Raw genomic sequence first — 17,942 nt, forward strand, 5'->3', positions numbered from 1 at the left:
GCATGACCCCAAACAGGGCAGAGGACGAACCACAACTGAGGTATGTGCCCTTGACCAGAATCGAACCCGTGACTCATTAGTCCACAGGCCTAAGTTCTAACCACTGAGCAACCCACCAAAGCTGTACAGATTATTTTTTAATTTGTATACATTAAGGTTTCTCTGTGCTATACAGTTCGGTTGGTTTTGATAAATGCTTAATGTCACATCCACCATAACAGTATCATACAGAATAATTTCACCACCCTAAAAAAGTGCCTTATGTCTCATTCACCCATTCAGTCATGTCCTGACCTCAACTCCTGGCCATGAAAAGCTTTGATTTTATCACTGATCTATACAGTTCCTATAGTTTGTTCCCTTTTCAAAATATCATATAAACGGAGTCATATAATATGTAGTCTATTCAAACTGGCTTTTTTTCACTTAACAATATGCATATTAGGATTCATCATGTCTTTGCATGGTGTAATAGTTCATTACTATTTATTACTGAAAAGTATTACATTGTATGAAATTTCCATAGTTCATTTACCCAATCACTGATTATAGGTCATCTCGCTTATTTCCAGTTTTGGTGATTATTCGTAAAACTCCTTTAAATATTTCTGTGCAGTCATTTTGTGGGAGCATACATTCTAAAGGACCAATATTGTATAATTTCATTTATATAAGGTGCTCAGAATAGACAAATAGTAGAATAGAGGTACAAAGTACTAGAACAGAAGTTACCAGGAATTGGGGAAGGAGGGGATGGGGAGTTATTATTTAATGGGTACACAGTTTCTATTGAGGATGATGGAAAATTTCTGGAGACAGACGGTAGTGATGGTTGCACAACACTGAATGTACCTAAACACCACTGAAGTATATACTGAACATGATTAAAATTGCAAACTTTGCATTATGCACATTTTATCATGGTAAAGAGATATATATATAAATGACAAATAAAATTGGTTAAAAAAATATATACAATCACTTAGGTACATGCCTAGAAGTCTAATTGTTTAATTATATGGTAAGATTATTCAGCTTTTTTTTTTTATCCTCACCCGAGGACATTTTTGCATTTATCTTCAGAGAGAGTGGGAGAGAGAAAGGGAAAAATAGAGAGAGACATCGAGTGGTTGTCACCTACACAACCCCAACCATGGCCGGAGACAAACTGTAACTGAAGTACGTGCCCTTAGCAGGAACCGAACCCAGGTCTCTCTGGTCCACGGGCCAATGCTCTAACTGCTGAGCCAAACCAGCCAGAGTAAGACTGTTTGTAAACATTGCCCACCTGTCTTCCAAAGTGGCTACACCATTTTTTCTTCCCAGCAGCAATGAATGAACACTGCTGTTTTCTGCATCCTCAACAGTAATTGGTATAGTTTTTATTGCTCTGTTTTTCTAGATCTTAGCCATTCTGATATGTGCTGTGGTATCTCATTATTTTAATTATGAGCCCATTTTAATATGAGGTTGTATATCCCGATGAACGCTCTCAGCCTTTTATTGCTCTTAACAGCCAGTTTTTAAACATAGTGTTCTGTTAACTAGTTAGACACGCCATACATAATCCATCCATTAAAAAATGAATAAATAAAATAAACAGAGGATACAGCCGGGATCATCTCTTATTTCTTTAATTGATTTTGCTGGTTCAAATAGCGGCAACAACATAAAGTGTTCTCATGACCTATAGTTTAATTACCCTAATTTTCTGGAAGAGTAATCAAATCAATGTGCCAAACAGGTCCTCTAATGTAATACTCATAGACAAATAAAGGCAGTAATCAGATAAAACTATAGCATAAAATGCTAAATAATAAAGTAAAAATTGAAGGTAAGTATTACCAAGTAAAAAGAGTATAATAAGGATGTAAGTCTAATATAATTTGTTAAAATAAGAAGGCAAAGGGGAAAGTTTTGAATATAATTATCCTTGATAGCTGATTCTTTCAAGTATCTAATTAATTATAAACATATCTATAGCAGAAAAGAAATTAATCATTTAAAAATAACTGTTATAGATGCTTACTTAATATTAAATGCAGATGATTAGAATCAAATTTTATGCAAAAATTAGAAATGTCCTTTGCTTCCACCTTCTTATCAACTCTGTCTATATATTATTTGAGTAGCAAACTCAGCCTCATTTTCCTGTCTCCCAACGTTTCAGTTTACTCTATGAAAAGAACTGAACTTTGACTCCCTTATGAGCTGGAAATCTAACAATTATGGGCCCCACCTCAGGCTGAATATTTTCATCTTGCCACAACCACAGTATAATCTCTCCTTTGAAGTGACCATTTATTTGGGAAAATAATGTTGTGCTAGTACAAGAAAATAAAACTTTGAAGTGAGACTACAGACGACCACTCGCCCTCCACCTAGCCTTGTCAGATTAATAAATAAAAACACTAGACACTAATTATATTTAAATTTTAAATAAAATGAAATTAAAATATTGCATGGAAAACACTAGAACTAAAACAAAAAATTACTTGTTGGTTATTTGAAATTCAAACTTAATTGAGCATCCTTTATTCTATCTCACAAGCTGGTCTCCATTCCCTTCAGTTAGTTTATGAGTTGAAGAGAAGAATAACATTGAAAAGGAAGAAGAGAAATAGACTAGCTCAGCAGGGAAGAAGGTAAAACCACACAGAAAAAACCTGAATAGGATAAAATGTTTGAAGACTCTTTATTTCTTTTTCATGGTAACCATACTATTACTAGACCAGAGTTTACATTTAATTTAAATGTCTCTGAAAGTATTTACTTATTTTTCACAATTGGCAATACCAACATTTTATAGAACTCTTATCTTACCTTTCATGTCTCTTAAACCTGTTTTTTTTTTTTTCTGGGAAGCAATGGTGCCCACATATAATAATAATAAAAAAAATCAATGTTGTTTTTGCAGTTAATTATTAGTATTTCAATAAGAGAGAGGTTTTTATGTAGCTTTTAAAAGCCTTTAAATACATGTAAATATGTATATTTAAATATACAACATGCATTTATATGACTGAAATACTAGATTTATATCTGTACATAAACAAAGTTTTTGAGCACAATTTAAATTGAGGATTACATTTTTGGTTTTAAAGAAGACTCATCCATCATGCAGAGTTGAAGTTACACTGATAGTACTTAATAACAGATCATAGCCACTGAGTTAAATCTAATTGCTGAAATGTTACGTGTATAGCACCACTACATATAATTTCTAGACATTATTAAATTTAAACAAAAAAAATCTTCTGGAATTTTAATTTTTTGCATTTTGATAGCACTACTCCAAAAAAACATTAACTACCTTTGCAGAATAAAATATCTCATTTTAGATCCAAGATATAGAACAATAAAATTGATCAAAACAAAGGTGCAGAAGCCAAGACAATAAAAAAAGAAAACACTTGTGGTAGAAAGGCTATAAATGATTGTGTGTGTATGTGTGTGTGTGTGTGATAAAGCCAGCATGATTCTGCTTTTATATGGTGAAACTGAGGACTGTAATTGTGATATTTTTATAATTACCTGCTACAAATTACAAATACATATTTTAACAAATATTCTGAAGGCTAACAATGGTTTATATTATAAATGAAAGTCAGTGATGTTAGGTGGCAGCTCATTTTATTAACCTTTAGATAGTATTTTTCTAAGTATCTTATATTGAGTTGTATATGACTTTTTGCAATGCTAACGAAGATTTAAGGGTTATTTGTCTTTTGTTGAAAAGTATGAATACTGATATATTTAAAAGAACACCTAAATATATTTTGTAATGGGGGGTTTTATAAATTTTTGTGATTTGATACATAAGACAGGACTTTTACCTGAAAGACACCCAGCGACGGACAGAAGCAGAATCAGTTTCCAAGAGAAAGTCATGTTCATCATTAAGATGTCCTGCGTTGCAGTGTGTTAAGCCGCTGTAACGTTTCTTCATTAAAGGATGCCCTATTGAGATAGATAACAGTTTTTAAAAACAGAAAATAAACAAAAAAAGCAAACCCAAACCAATTTTTAAAAATCTCATATTAAAATGATAAACAACTTTCAGTGCAAAGATCAGATTAATATAGACTTGGATATTGACAACAACAATACAATTTCCATTAGAATTAATTTAAACTGTAACACAAAAACTTCAGAGGAGTGATAAACTCCCTATCAGATTTATTTATATTGAATATTCCCTTACATAGAATAAAAATATCATGCTCTAATGGGGATAAATTTTTTTCTCACAGGGAATGTATAAGAGGTATATTTATTACATTAGACAAATTATTGTACTAGAAAAATATGGTGGAGAAACCAGTTACACTAATATATACTCCTCTAGTCTAGAACACAACTAATGATCAATTAGCCAAGTGACGACACATGTGCCCGTAGCACATCTAAACCACTTCAGGGAATGTTTATCATTTAATTATTAATGTCAGCTGCCTTTGTTTATAACTCCTGTGATTATCTGTACTGTGTTATAGTTCCCTCCTTTGGTGAGCTATTTCTCTCAACATCTTTTCTTAGCCAGAACTAAGGGAAATAAGGATTTTAATGACTATTTAAAATTTTCTTGTCTATTGCTATTTTATAACAATAACCAGTATAGCACATGAATATCATTTGGTCCCTTTATTTGTTCTAAAAGATACAATAAATGTAAAAATATAAAATTGTAGTATAAAACTTCCTGCAAGAATTTGACAAATGTCTGCTGGAGATTCCTATAATAAACAGGTAACTTCTGAGTTTTCAGGTGTCAGCAAAGTCCTTCGTGGCCAGAAGAGATTGAGAAATAATTTTATAGTGTATTCATGATTCTTAAATAACAATTCCTTCTTGGCAATCCATTTCTCCTTATAGACATAGAGGTTATCTCTATCTTCTACAAAACATCTTAAAAATATGGATAATCATCACTTTAAGCTAAGTCATAATTTAATATAGTTATACCCAAAGGGGGAAATCTCTTATTAGTGAGTGCTCTACCTGAATAATGTTAATTCCATTTTATTTAGTTCTGAAGTATGTAAGTTTTTATAAGCCTCTATTTAAAACACAATTAATCCATGACTTTAATAAAATCCCTGTATCAAAGTAATAAAATAATGTAATTAATCAGACATATATTAAGTTTCTACTACATGCCAGTTTAAATTACAAACAGTTCATAAATGTTAAATCTTATCAGGATGTATATCTTAAGGGAGACTAACAATTGTACACTAAACTGTTTGTTGTTCATCAAGAGATTGAGAAGTTATAAATCCTAATTTGGAAACTACTAATCAAAATCACTTTTAAAAATTCCCATTTTTAAAAGACCTTATTTCAGTGTTTAGACTCCATTATCACCTGTGATATTCAAAGAAAAATATATGAAATGGCATCACATTTTTCCCTGAATCATTACAAATATTTGCAATTAAAGTAAAATAAACAGATCATTGTTTTAGTATTAAGCCATAAATTATAAATAATACATGCATTGGGCAGTTGATTGCCCAGACAAGTATTCTAAAACATCACTACTTTTTTGGAGTCTGAAATAGGATTACTTAACATATGTTTTATAAAATAAATCAAGTGATAGCATACTGTCCCTAAACACAAATTAGTCATTTTTTTCATCGTTTAAAAATATTTTAAAATTATTTTTAGAGGGTAAGGGAGAGCGAGAAACAGTGGTGTGAAAGTATGCCTCCTGCACACCCCCTACTGGTGTTAGAACCAGCAACCTGGCCATGTGCACTGACCAGAATCAAACAAGCAATCTTTTTGGTGCAGGGATGATACCCAATTAACTGAGCCACTCCAGGCTAGTTATTATTTTTCTCTTAAAGTTGCGTATAGAAACCGCCTCCTTGTTAATGATGTGTGTACATGACTGTGTAAAGAGAGAGAGAGACAGATTGAGAGAGAGAGAAAACTTCTCTATCATTGCCTGCTGATCTCTCTGCAGTTCTGTAGAAACTATTTCCTATACTTTGACACCATGTAGGTTATCACACAGTAGTTAGAATTATATTTTAAAAACATAAGTCAGGCTACATTATTTCCTTGTTTCAGTAGTTTATTTTTTGAATAAAACCCAAATTCCTTACATAGTCCACAAAACCGTATATAACTTTCTGATTGCATCTTCTAGCATTCTATATTTCAGTCCCACCACAGCGATTTTCTTGTTCAGCATTCAGTGTCTCACTGTTTCCTTTGCCTGAGCCCCTTTTCTGTCAGTTTTTACCTTACTGCACAGCTTTAAGTAATTGAAGACTGCTCCTCAAGTGTTCTTAATCACGATCATTCTCCTCAAAACAGCAAGCCACTCCAACATTCCTCTCAGCCCTGTCACTGGTCTTTACTACATTGTCTCTGCTTTATTTCTCTTTTTAGCAGTGATCAGTGCTTAAGGTTATGCTTTTACTTTTTATTTATCTTTTTCTACCACTGGGGTGTAATATCCATGAAAGCAAGACTGCCAGTCTTCTTCACCTTTGTAGACTCAGCATCCAGAACAGACTCTGCCTGCTTTTAGTAGGTACTAAATTAATATTTTTGAATAATAATTATAAATAAACTGGAGCCTCTCATAAGTAATTTATCTGGCACAAGATGGTACAAACAAAACAAATCACTATCCCTTAAATGTTCCATACTAGCAACAGCTACCATTTATGTAAATCTATGTTCCAGGCACTGTGTTACGCATTTTATCTATACAACCTCTATTAACTAACTTGATATCTCTTATTTGTGAAGATGACTTGCCCAGGTCACATAGCTAGTAAAAGCCAGAACAAAGGTAAAATAATATAGACCTTTAAGTTAATCATTTCTTACAGAAGAACTTCACAGCAATGTCTACAAAAGTCTCTAGAAACTCTCTTATCTGCCAGAGTTGAGCCTGGTACTGAGTTAATAGAAAATCATTTTAAAAATCATATATTCACAACTTAAATGTTGTGATTTAACTAATATAATTTAACTTTATATTATTTGGCCAATATTATATAAGAATGAGATTATTTTTAATCTGATGATCAATATTCTGGTGGAAAAACACTTTCTTTTAACATCATGAGTCATATATATATATATCCTGCCTGTAATCTATCATATACAATTTTTATTTTCTTCAAAGTAGTGCAGAAATATGTAAAGTGGTCTGACAATAACATCCTTGAAGGTTTGTATTATTTTTGTACAGTTTCTCACCCACATCTATGATAATAGCATTTCCTAAGTCATGCATTTTATTCAGTTTGTCCAAGACTATTAGCCTTTGGGTTGTTTTCTTTTAATCTTTTTTTTTTCTCATTCTTGGTGCACTCATATGCATTATCTGCATAATGTTTATTTGAATAACTTAATTACATCAACATGTACACTCTCCATAAACAGACGAAGGAGATAATAAAGGATGTCAGTTACTGGCAAATAAGAACAGTGGAGGTTGAGTAAAAGTGTTTCTACTTTGATTAGTATGTGACAGACTACAGTATGAGGGACTTGGATATATTTTGTTGAAAAGAATAAAATGATCAAATATCTCTTTTTCAGTGTACCATATTCTGTATCTCAACAATGACACTTTGTTAAGACTGGGGCTAGTGGCACTCTTGCATGAATAAATATCCTTTACAGGCAGAGCAAGGCCAGGGCAAGGCTCACAGAAAAGGAATACTGAGAAAAGCCCTTATGAGGAATTGTGTTCTGCATGTCTTTGAAGTTTCCTACCCCAGTGCACCTGGATAAAATATAGATAATAAAATGCAAAAGAAGATCTAGCAGAGAAACAAAAGAGTATGTGCTGGTCTTGTCATGCTTGCTATCATACATCCCTTGATTACCACGCAGCTGTGTCAGGAGGTGGATAAACAGAATTCTCGCTTTCAAACATAATGAGAGTGAGTTATGATATTGTGACTCACAATAAAATAAATTACATTTTGTGTCCTTGACAAACTACTATGGGTCGTAGATGGAAATCTGAGTTCATAATGTTTACGTATTTTGGAGGGACTTTATAATATGGTTATGGACAGTGTAACTAAGCATAGCTCTGGTCTTTCTCATCCTTTTAAAACTAAGAACTTCTTTTGACCTTAACAGAACCTGCCCTGAAGAAAAGTATATAGGAAAGATTTAAGAAAGAGAAACACTAGTCTTTTGAGATTTCAAATCAATGTCAACTTCGTAATTTTATTCAAAACTCAAGAGTAGTAAAAATGCCTCAAAATTATTTAATACCACACAGTGCACTTAATAAAGATAGGACCAGACTAAAAGAAAATGGCTCTAGGAATCTGGTATCAGAAATAATTCATGATTCCCATCACCTGCTGATTGACTTAAGGAAAGGGTAAAGACAGGACAGTGGCTAGTTGAACCTGACGCCGGCCTCCCTGTAAATTCTGACAGGACTTGTGTTGGGATTCTGAGTACCGTCCATGGCCAGGTGACAGAAAATATTTCCCTTTCTGGTAATATCAGAACTAGATACCATGACAAAATTTAGTTCTTAAAATATCATAAATTATATTATAAAAGATTTTTAAATGCTTCAATAGACTGATTTGAAAGGAATAAAAACTTATTAAAGATCAAAACTAGATAAAAGCAGCAAGCTGAGAAATGAAGCTAACTTTTACTGTTTGTCCACTTCCCAAACCCTAATCAACTTTAAGTTGGTGATCATGGCTTGTATGTGTATGTGTGTGTGTGTGTGGGGGGGGGGGGAGACCAAAAACAAAGCCTAGGGCACACATAAGATAGGTATTCAGATATAAACTTCCACACAAGGGTAGCCAAAAGTAAGCTTACAGTTTTGAGTCTGCAAAACACAGTTTATTATTGTATTATTCATCTGTATTACAACTGTATGCCTCCTTTTGCCCACCCATCTACACCTAAGCTGCCCAAGGGCTTCAAAATTATAGTTGGGATGAGCTGAAAATCTCTCTCCAGAGAGATACACTACGCAGAAAATTATAAAAGAAAAATTCCAGTCTTAAATCATGAGAATGGATGGAAAGAATAAAGAATATTTCATAGTAAAAAGTTTATAGTCAGTATTAACAAACTATACAGGAAAACAAATCATTATGAGTAATAATGATCAGAAACAGTAAAAGTCAGAATCAGACGTTGCAGACATCAGACATTTGACTTTTCAGACTAATTATAAAACAAATGTATGAAGTCTGTTTTTAATTTGTTTTTTCTTTTCTTAATTGATTTTTAGAAAGGAAGGGTGAGAGAGAGAGAGAGATAGAAACATAGATGAGTGAGAACATCGATTGGCAGCCTCTTGCATGCCCCCACTGGGGATTTGGCCCACAACCTGGGCATGTGCACTGACAGGGAATCGCACATGTGACCTCTTGGTGCATGGATAGATGCTCAGTCACTGAGCCACACCGGCCCAGCGGAAGTCTGTTTTTAAACATAAAATAATTAGCATTATGAAAAATAAGAAAAAGAGATAAAGAAATGATCTGAAATGCAGCCCAGAAAGACAAATGGGTATAAAATATGAAAGGACAATAAACAGAATAAAGGATATAGTTAGAATGTCCTATATATTTCATCAGATTTCCAGAAAGTGAAAGAGAATGGATGAAACAATATGTAAAGAGATAATTTTCAGAACTGATGAAATTGAACAATTTTAGGATTCCGGAAGGTCTGAAAAAAACCCAAGAAGATTACTACCTAGGCAAATGATATTGAAAATGTTGAATACCAAAGATAAAAACAGCCAGAGAGAAAAAAAGGTATTAATTATAAAAGTAGGGAAATCAGCTTCTCAGTTGACCTAATAACAGCAGTGATGGGATCCAAAACAACTGGAATAATGTGCTAGTAAGCATGACCATCTATCTATAACTCTAAACACAACGAAAATTAAAGGTGAACAGTTAAACAAAGCTCTTTCCACTCAATCAAAAACTGAGAAGTCAATTATATCTTAATAAAGGGGAGGGGGGAGGGGAGAGGGGGAGGGGGAGGGAAACCATGTTTGTTAATCTTTGAAAAAATAATACATAATTATAATATATGGGAAGTTCTGAAATGAACAAAGGAACATAACAGAAACTAACTCGTGTGTTTACTATGTTTACTATATGCCTGGAAGTGTTCTAAGTGCTTTATCTTTGGAGACTCATTTAACACCTAGAGCTCTATGAAATAAATGTATTATTCTCATTTTAAACATGATAAATCTGCGACATTTAGAGGTTAAGTAAATTTTCTAAGATTGCACAGGTATTTGGTAATGAAGAGAAATATAGTTGAAACTCTTTTACACAGAATTTAGCACATACATAACTGTTCACATGTCCTATAAAACAGAAACTTAAATCACTTAGTACAACATTAGAAGGTTTCCACAGTTTGATACAAATTATAAATCTTGTCACATTTTCCACTACTTCACCTCAAACATTTGGGACCTTAGCTAATTAAAATAACTTTTTATTTGCAAACCTAATTAGAATTATCTATATCTTCTAGAAATGCTCACACTCACACTCCTCACTATAAAAATCCCTCATTTCAAAATCTCTAATGTGGAAATGATAAAATAAATTATTAAGTTGATTAATTAAGGGCAAGTGCAGTCTTAATTTAAAAATGAATTTGAAATATCCAGGATGCAGAGAGAAGGCCAACATGGCTGGATACTAGTGCCCAGGAGAGAGAAGTAGGAAATCAAATCTGTACGTCACAAAGCTTTCATAAGCCTAAAAAAGAAGTTTGGATTTTTTTACATCGTCATAATAAAAATAAACTATTCTTATCACACCTAAATTTCTAAATGCATATACTTTCCAGTAATATCTAATTTTGTCATATAAAGTACACAGAAACGAATGACACTCCCTTTTTCCAGGTTGGACAAACGAATGTAAAAAAGTGATGGGATTTGACTAATACCTGACATGATTCTATGTCGGCATCAGTACTCACTCTTCTGTTTTCTCATTCCTGGGCTAGAGAGCTAAATAATATCTGCAAGTTGCCATTTCCATTTTCTACTGCTAAGAAAATGTATTCTAAATTCAGAATTGTTGGAGAATTTAAGATAACACGTTTCTAAACATTTGAGCAGAGGTTCTTCTGAAAATCAATGGAATGACTTATACTTGCAGCCTGGTTTCTGGCAGTAAGAGCATCTTGGTGAAGGGGAAATGTGTGAATGTTGAAAAAGGAGACCTGAGTTATTGAAGCTGTAAAACATAAGGTAGGAAGCTGTGGGTAAAGAGTTTTAAATGTATAATTTCAGATGTATGTTCTGTTCATTACCTAACAGTGGAAAGTTGGTAAAGATTTCAGATGCATATAAAGGTGTTTTCTGATGAGTCAAAGTTAGTCTCTAAGAGAGGTTCGATGGCTTGACAGAAAGAACAATGCAAAAAGATACAGAGGAAATCAATAAACTCCCAGCAAACAAAATTTGAGGTCCAGATGGCTTCATCGGTGTTTTATCAAACATTCAAAGAAGAACTAACACCTATCTTCCTCAAACTATTGCAAAAAATTCTAGAGGAAGGAAGACTTCCATGCTCTTTTTATGAGGTCAGCATTGTTCTAAATAAAAAAAAAAAAAAAAAAAAGGAGGGACACCTGTAATACTCTCAACAATAAAGAATTTTTAAAAAGAAGAAGCAGTACTGGGTAAATCCAAAGGATCTTGAACCCTAAAGTTCTTCTTTGTATAATGTGATAATAAGATTTTAGAGTCATGGACTGTAGCAAGAGAGACGAGCCCATATTTATATTGGTATTTAATTTTCTATTAATTTATTTAAATATAGAAATAAGAATCTTTTTTTTCAGTTAAAATTGTGCTTAATCTTGGTCAAATTGGGATTTAATGATTTACTTAAAATTTAACCTGTCTGTCCTCAGAAAAACTGGCATTTTGCATCTTTATTTTTGTCTGGCAGTAGATACCACAGGGCTAAATAGTATTTAAATGATGTTTTGCTATAGGCACATGGTTAAACTGGGAATTGTAGATAAATCCAAGGCAATGTTTGAAACAGCTGATAGCAATCTCCTTGGGAATACATCTTTGTTCTTTATTTCCATATTAAAATCCTTTGCCTAAAAAATTTATATTATCTAAGGACAAGGAAAATATGACAGCTTAATGACAATAACAAACAAAACAAAACCTTGGGAACATGACCCATATAAATATATAGTATTGTTATTAAATATTAGGCAACTCTCCTGGTGGAATTTTACTAGCAATATGACAAGAATCTGTAAGTGTGGCCTCCTATGTTGTTGACAAAGGATTTATAAAAAAAATCCCAATGTATGGAAAAGAGACTAAAGGAATGTGTACTATATCTTTTTATACTTCAAACTTTAATACAAATGACAGCTATTGATTTTTTTCAGAGTAGCTACAGAGCAGCAATGTGATCAAGTCAGTAGGGACTAGTATGGAAACTGAAAAAAACTAAATTCTGGGCAAATCCAAGTTCCTGATCAACTGCCTCTCTTTGCCTCAGTTTCTTCAGTCTGTATTGTGGCAGCACCAGCCTTTCCTGATGCTCAGCAACGTTACCTGATTTCATTAAGTCCTTGAAACCTCACAGATAAAAAGTGTAAAAACACAAAATGAGCCTTATATTTCCCCACAGTGTTTCCCTTAATTCACTGAAGTAGGTGAAAAAATTCTTAAACTTTAGTGCATAGAGTGGCAAATATAAGTAAATTGTGAAAGACAAGATGTGGTACAATTAGTTATACTCCTCAACATCAAATAATTCAGGAGAATTGTTTTAAGCACTTAGAACCTAAAAGGAATGTGAGATTCAGAGCCCATCTAGGGCAGCACTGTGACAAGGAACCCAAGGGCCAGCATGATTTCAGTTTCAGTGAAAGAATATAATCGGTTTATCATAATCTGATAATTGAGAGAACTGGAAGTGTAAAATCATGTCATGTAATAGTAACTTTTTCATAGCATTAAGTTGCTCGGCTTAGTTAGTATTGAAGACATTTGTAGCTATTCTAGGCTATTTCACATCTTAATTAATTAACTAATTAATATTTGTTACAGATGTTTCTCCTTTTCCCCCCACTGATTCCCCCCTCCCTCCCTGCCCTGTCCCCAGCTTTGCTGTACATGTCCATTGTTCATGCATACATGCATATAGGTTCTGTGGTTTATCTGCCCCCAAGCCCCTCTTCTGAGGATTGTCAGTCTATACCCCACTTCCACGTCTCTGGGACTAACCAGTTCCTCAGGCTGTTATGTTCATTATATTCCACAAATAAGTGAGATCATATGATACTTGTCTTTCTCTGTTTGGCTTCTTTCGCTTAGGATAATACTTTCCAGGTCGCTCCATGTCGTCTGAAAGGATAAGAGATCTTTCTTTTCTTTTCTTTTTTTTTTTTTTAATCCTCACCCGAGGACATTTCTCCATTTTTTGTTCTGATAGAGCAGGAGGGAGAGAGAGGAAGAGAGAGAGAGAGAGAAACATCAATGTGAAGGGACACATCGAGTGGCTGCCACCCGCACGACCAACCAGGGCCGGGGACAAACTGCAACCGAGGTACATGCCCTTAGTGGAAACCGAACCCGGGTCTCTCCATACCGCAGGCCGACGCTCTAACCGCTGAGCCAAACCGGCCAGGGCAAGAGATCTTTCTTTCTTACAGCTGCATAGTACTCCATTGTGTATATGTACCACTGCTTTTTTATCCATTTGTCTACTGATGGACATTTGGGCTGTTTCCAGATCTTAGCTATTGTCAATAGTGCTGCTACAAACATGGGGGTACATATATTCTTTCTGATTGGTGTTTCAGGCTTCTTAGGGAATATTCCTAGAAGTGGGATCACTGGGTCAAATGGAAGTTCTATTTTTAATTTTTTGAGGTAACACCATATTGTTTTCCATAGTGGCTGCCAGTCTGCATTCCCACCAGCAGTGTACTAGAGTCCCCTTTTCTCCACACCCTCACCAGCACTTGTGGTTTGATGATTTGTTGATGGCGGCCATTCTGACAGGTGTGAGGTGATACCTCATTGTTGTTTTAATTTGCATCTCTCTGATGATTAGTGATGTTGAGCATTTCTTCATATGTCTCTTAGCCATCTGTATGTCCTGTTTGGAGAGGTGTCTCTTTACTTCCTCTGCCCATTTTTTAAATTGGATTGTCTTCCTTTTGTTGAGCTGTATGAACACTCTATGTATTTTGGAAATTAACCCCTTATCTGATGTATCATTGGCAATGATGCTCTCCCATTGAGTAGGCTGCCTTTCCATTTTAGTGGTTTCCATTTTCTTTTGCTGTGCAGAAACTTTTGAGTTTGATGTAGTCCCATGTGTTAATTTTCTCCTTTGTTTCTGTTGCCTTAGGTGATGTATCAGTGAAAATTCTGCTGCGTATGATGTCTGAAATTTTGTTGCCTACATTTTCTTCTAGGATTTTTATGGATTCATGAGTCACATTTAAGTCTTTTATTTTGAGTTTATTCTTGTGTATGGTGTAAGTTGATGGTTTTGTTTCATATTTTTGCATGTAGCTGTCCAATTTTCCCAACATCATTTATTAAAGTATTTCACATCTTTAAAATGCATTAAATCAAGATCTTTTTCACATTCAACTTTAATAAAAAAATTTATAATTTTACGTATTTTGACTGGCTAACAACATCCCACTTTATTATTTCAGGAAGACATTCTTAAATTAATTTTTATATAAGTGAAGTCACAAAATTGAGGAAGGGAAAGATAAAGCAGCTTTTCTATTTCATAACTTAAAGCAAGAAGCAGATTATATATTATAAATTATTTTTCTACACTATTTTGAAACAACTATAGAGTCACAAGGAGGTACTAGTTGAAAAAATGTAAAGGAAAGCCCTATGCAACTTTCACTTTTCTTCCCCCAATATTACCATCTAAAGAACAGTATAATAACCATGAGATATATTGATGTGCGTACAGTTCACTCAGATTTCATTGCTTTACATGCACTCATGTGTATGTGTATCTGTGTATGTGTGTGTTTAATTCTATGAAATTTTATCACACCTGTCGCTTCATGTACCTGCTACCCCAATCAAGAGGCAGAGCTGTTTATCACCACAAGGCTTCCTCATGGCCTTCTCCACCATCTCCCTCTCTGTGGAGGCTCATCCCTAGTAACCGGTAGAGTCATGCACCACATAATGGCATTTGGGTCAACAATAGACTGCATATGCAATGGCGATACCATAAGATTATAAAGGAGCTGAAAATTACCTCCTAGTGACCTTATAGCTGTCCTAATGTTGTAAAGAACGCATTACTCACGTGGTTGTGGTGATGCTGATATAAAGAAACCTACTGCACTACCAGTTGTCAAAAGTATAGCACATACAATTATTTACACTACATCAGTGATTTTCAACCTTTTTCATTTCATGGCACATATAAACTACTAACATTCTGTGACACGCATATATATATATATGCATATATATACATATACATATATATATACGATCTGACAAAAATATGTATAATTTTGACTCATTCACACTGATGGCTATTGTTCTGTTGGTTGTTGTCATTTTTTTTTTTTTTATTTGACAGTCTAAGAGAAAAGAGGTCAGTGCCCCTGACTAAATAGTCAGATATTGCATGTTCTAAAGATTCTTGTGGCACACCGGTTGAAAATCACTGCACTACATACTACTTGATAATGATAATAAACATCTATGGTACTGGTTTATATATTTACTCTCTTATAATTTTTATCATTATTTTAGAGTGTACTCTTTCTACTTATAAAGTTTTCTGTAAAACAGTATGCTGTGTAATTCTGGCAGAAGCCTTAAATATCGTGGGTTACCTCCTCTCTTGACTGCATAATTTTCTCTTGTGCTTGATTTAATTTTGTGTTGTTTTGTACAGCAACATCTTGCAAGGCCTGTAGTCTTGGAGCAATAGGCTATACAATATAGACTCCCTGTGTAGTTATCTATACCATCTAGGTTTGTGAAAGTATATTTTATGATGTTTGCCCAATGATGAAATAACCTAACAGCACATTTCTCAGAAACTACCCCAGTCATTAAGTGGGGCATGACTGTATTTTGTTTTCCAAATCTATAATTATATTATTTCAAGAATGTTATATAAATAGAATCATGGCCCAAGTAACCATTTGAGATTGACATCAATCAGCACACTTCCCTTGAGGTTCTTCAAAGTCGTGGCAAGTATTCCTTCTCATTGCTAAGTTGTAATCCATGGTATGGATTTATCATACTTTGTTGAACTATTTATCTATTGCAGAACATTCGAGTTGTTTCAGGTTTGGGGATATTTCAAATAAAACTGATATCAACACTTTTGCACAAGTTTTAAAGAAAGCACAGCATTTTAATAATTTTATTTATTTATTTATTTTTGTGCTCAGATAGAGTGGGGGGGAGAGAGAGAGAGACATGAAACATTGACGTGAAAGGGACACATTGAGTGGCTGCCACCCGCACAACCCAACCAGGGCCAGGGACAAACTGCAACCGAGGTACGTGCCCTTAGCGGGAACCAGACCCGGTCTCTCTGGACCGCAGGCTGATGCTTTAACCGCTGAGCCAAACCAGCCAGGGCGAAAGTGCAGCATTTTAATTTCTCTGGGACAAATATGTAAAAGCATAATTGTTGAGTAATCCGATATATGCATTTTTAGTTTAAAAACAAAAAACTTACCAAACTGACTTTCTAGAATGATAACATAATTTTATATTTTCTCCAGAAATGTTGAGGGATTCATTTTTCTACATCTTTACCAACTTTCAGCACTATTGATGTTATTATCTTTTATTTTAGCCATTGTGATTATTGTGTAGGGATGTCTCATTGTGCTTTTAATTTGCATTTTTTAATGTTTAATGATGTCTAACATCTTTTTATGTGCTCATATTCCAGCTGTATATCCTCTTCTGTCAAATGTCCTTGTGTGTGTTTTACTCATTTTCTCATTGATTTCTTCGTACTTTTACTGTTGAGCTTTTAAAGTTCTTTATATATACTCTTAGACACAGGTCTTTTGTCAGATATATGGTATGCAAATATCATCTGCAGCCTTTCAACAGGTGTTTTATTTTAACAGAACAATGCCATATAGATTAGATCTAATTTACATATTTTTTCTCTTTTTTTGGACTTTTGGTGTGAAATCTAAGGACTCTTTGCCTACCTAGGCCCAAGTCCCATGGGTTTTTCAGTTGCTCCAGGATTTGCATAACTGGGATAAATTTCCCTCGCAGCACTGCATTTATGTATTTTTTATTTTCTCTAGACTTCTTCTTTGACACATGGATTATTTAGAAGTGTGTCAATCAATATCCAAGTGTTTAAAAAATTTCCTGTTGTCTATATTGATTTCTAGTTTGATTCCATTATTATCAGACAAGATTCTCTGTATTATTTAAATGATTTGAATTTGGGAAGTTTGTTTTTATGATTCATGATATTGTCTATCTTGATGAATGTTTCACCAGCAGTTGAAAAGAATCTATATTCTTCAGTTGTTGGTTAAAGTGTTCTAAAATGTCAATTTCATTGTGTCTGTTGTTCGTTTTTTTCAATTCTTCTATATTTCTGCAGAGAGTAGTATTGAAATTCTCAACTATAACTATGAATTATTCTATTTCTCCTGGTGTTTTTATTAATGTTTATTTCATGTTCTTTGAGCTTCTTTTTATTGCAACCATTTTTAGGATCAGTTATGGGTTCTTGGTCAGACTTATATACCGCCCATACACACCCTAAATTTTCATTAATTCTTCACTGAGCACCTGAGCACTTATCATACACTAGTTTCCATGCTAGGCAGTGTTGATACAATAGTGAGCAAGATGGACACAGCTTCCAAGCTGAGGTTGCTTATAGTCATTAAGC

At 33.9% G+C, this 17,942-nt stretch overlaps 1 protein-coding gene across 1 annotated transcript in view; it reads right to left on the reverse strand.

The window, feature by feature from the left end:
- CNTN5 (contactin 5) overlaps positions 1-17,942 on the reverse strand; it is a 900,389-nt gene that overhangs the window by 696,472 nt on the left and 185,975 nt on the right. Inside the window, exon 2 of the mRNA XM_036258335.1 lies at positions 3,837-3,960. Within this exon, the coding sequence (XP_036114228.1) occupies positions 3,837-3,900 (64 nt within the window). The 5' untranslated portion in view covers positions 3,901-3,960. The remainder of the gene's footprint in view (positions 1-3,836; positions 3,961-17,942) is intronic.

This window comes from Molossus molossus, unplaced genomic scaffold (assembly GCF_014108415.1).
Source record: "Molossus molossus isolate mMolMol1 unplaced genomic scaffold, mMolMol1.p scaffold_m16_p_13, whole genome shotgun sequence".
In the NCBI taxonomy this organism is placed as follows: domain Eukaryota; kingdom Metazoa; phylum Chordata; class Mammalia; order Chiroptera; family Molossidae; genus Molossus; species Molossus molossus.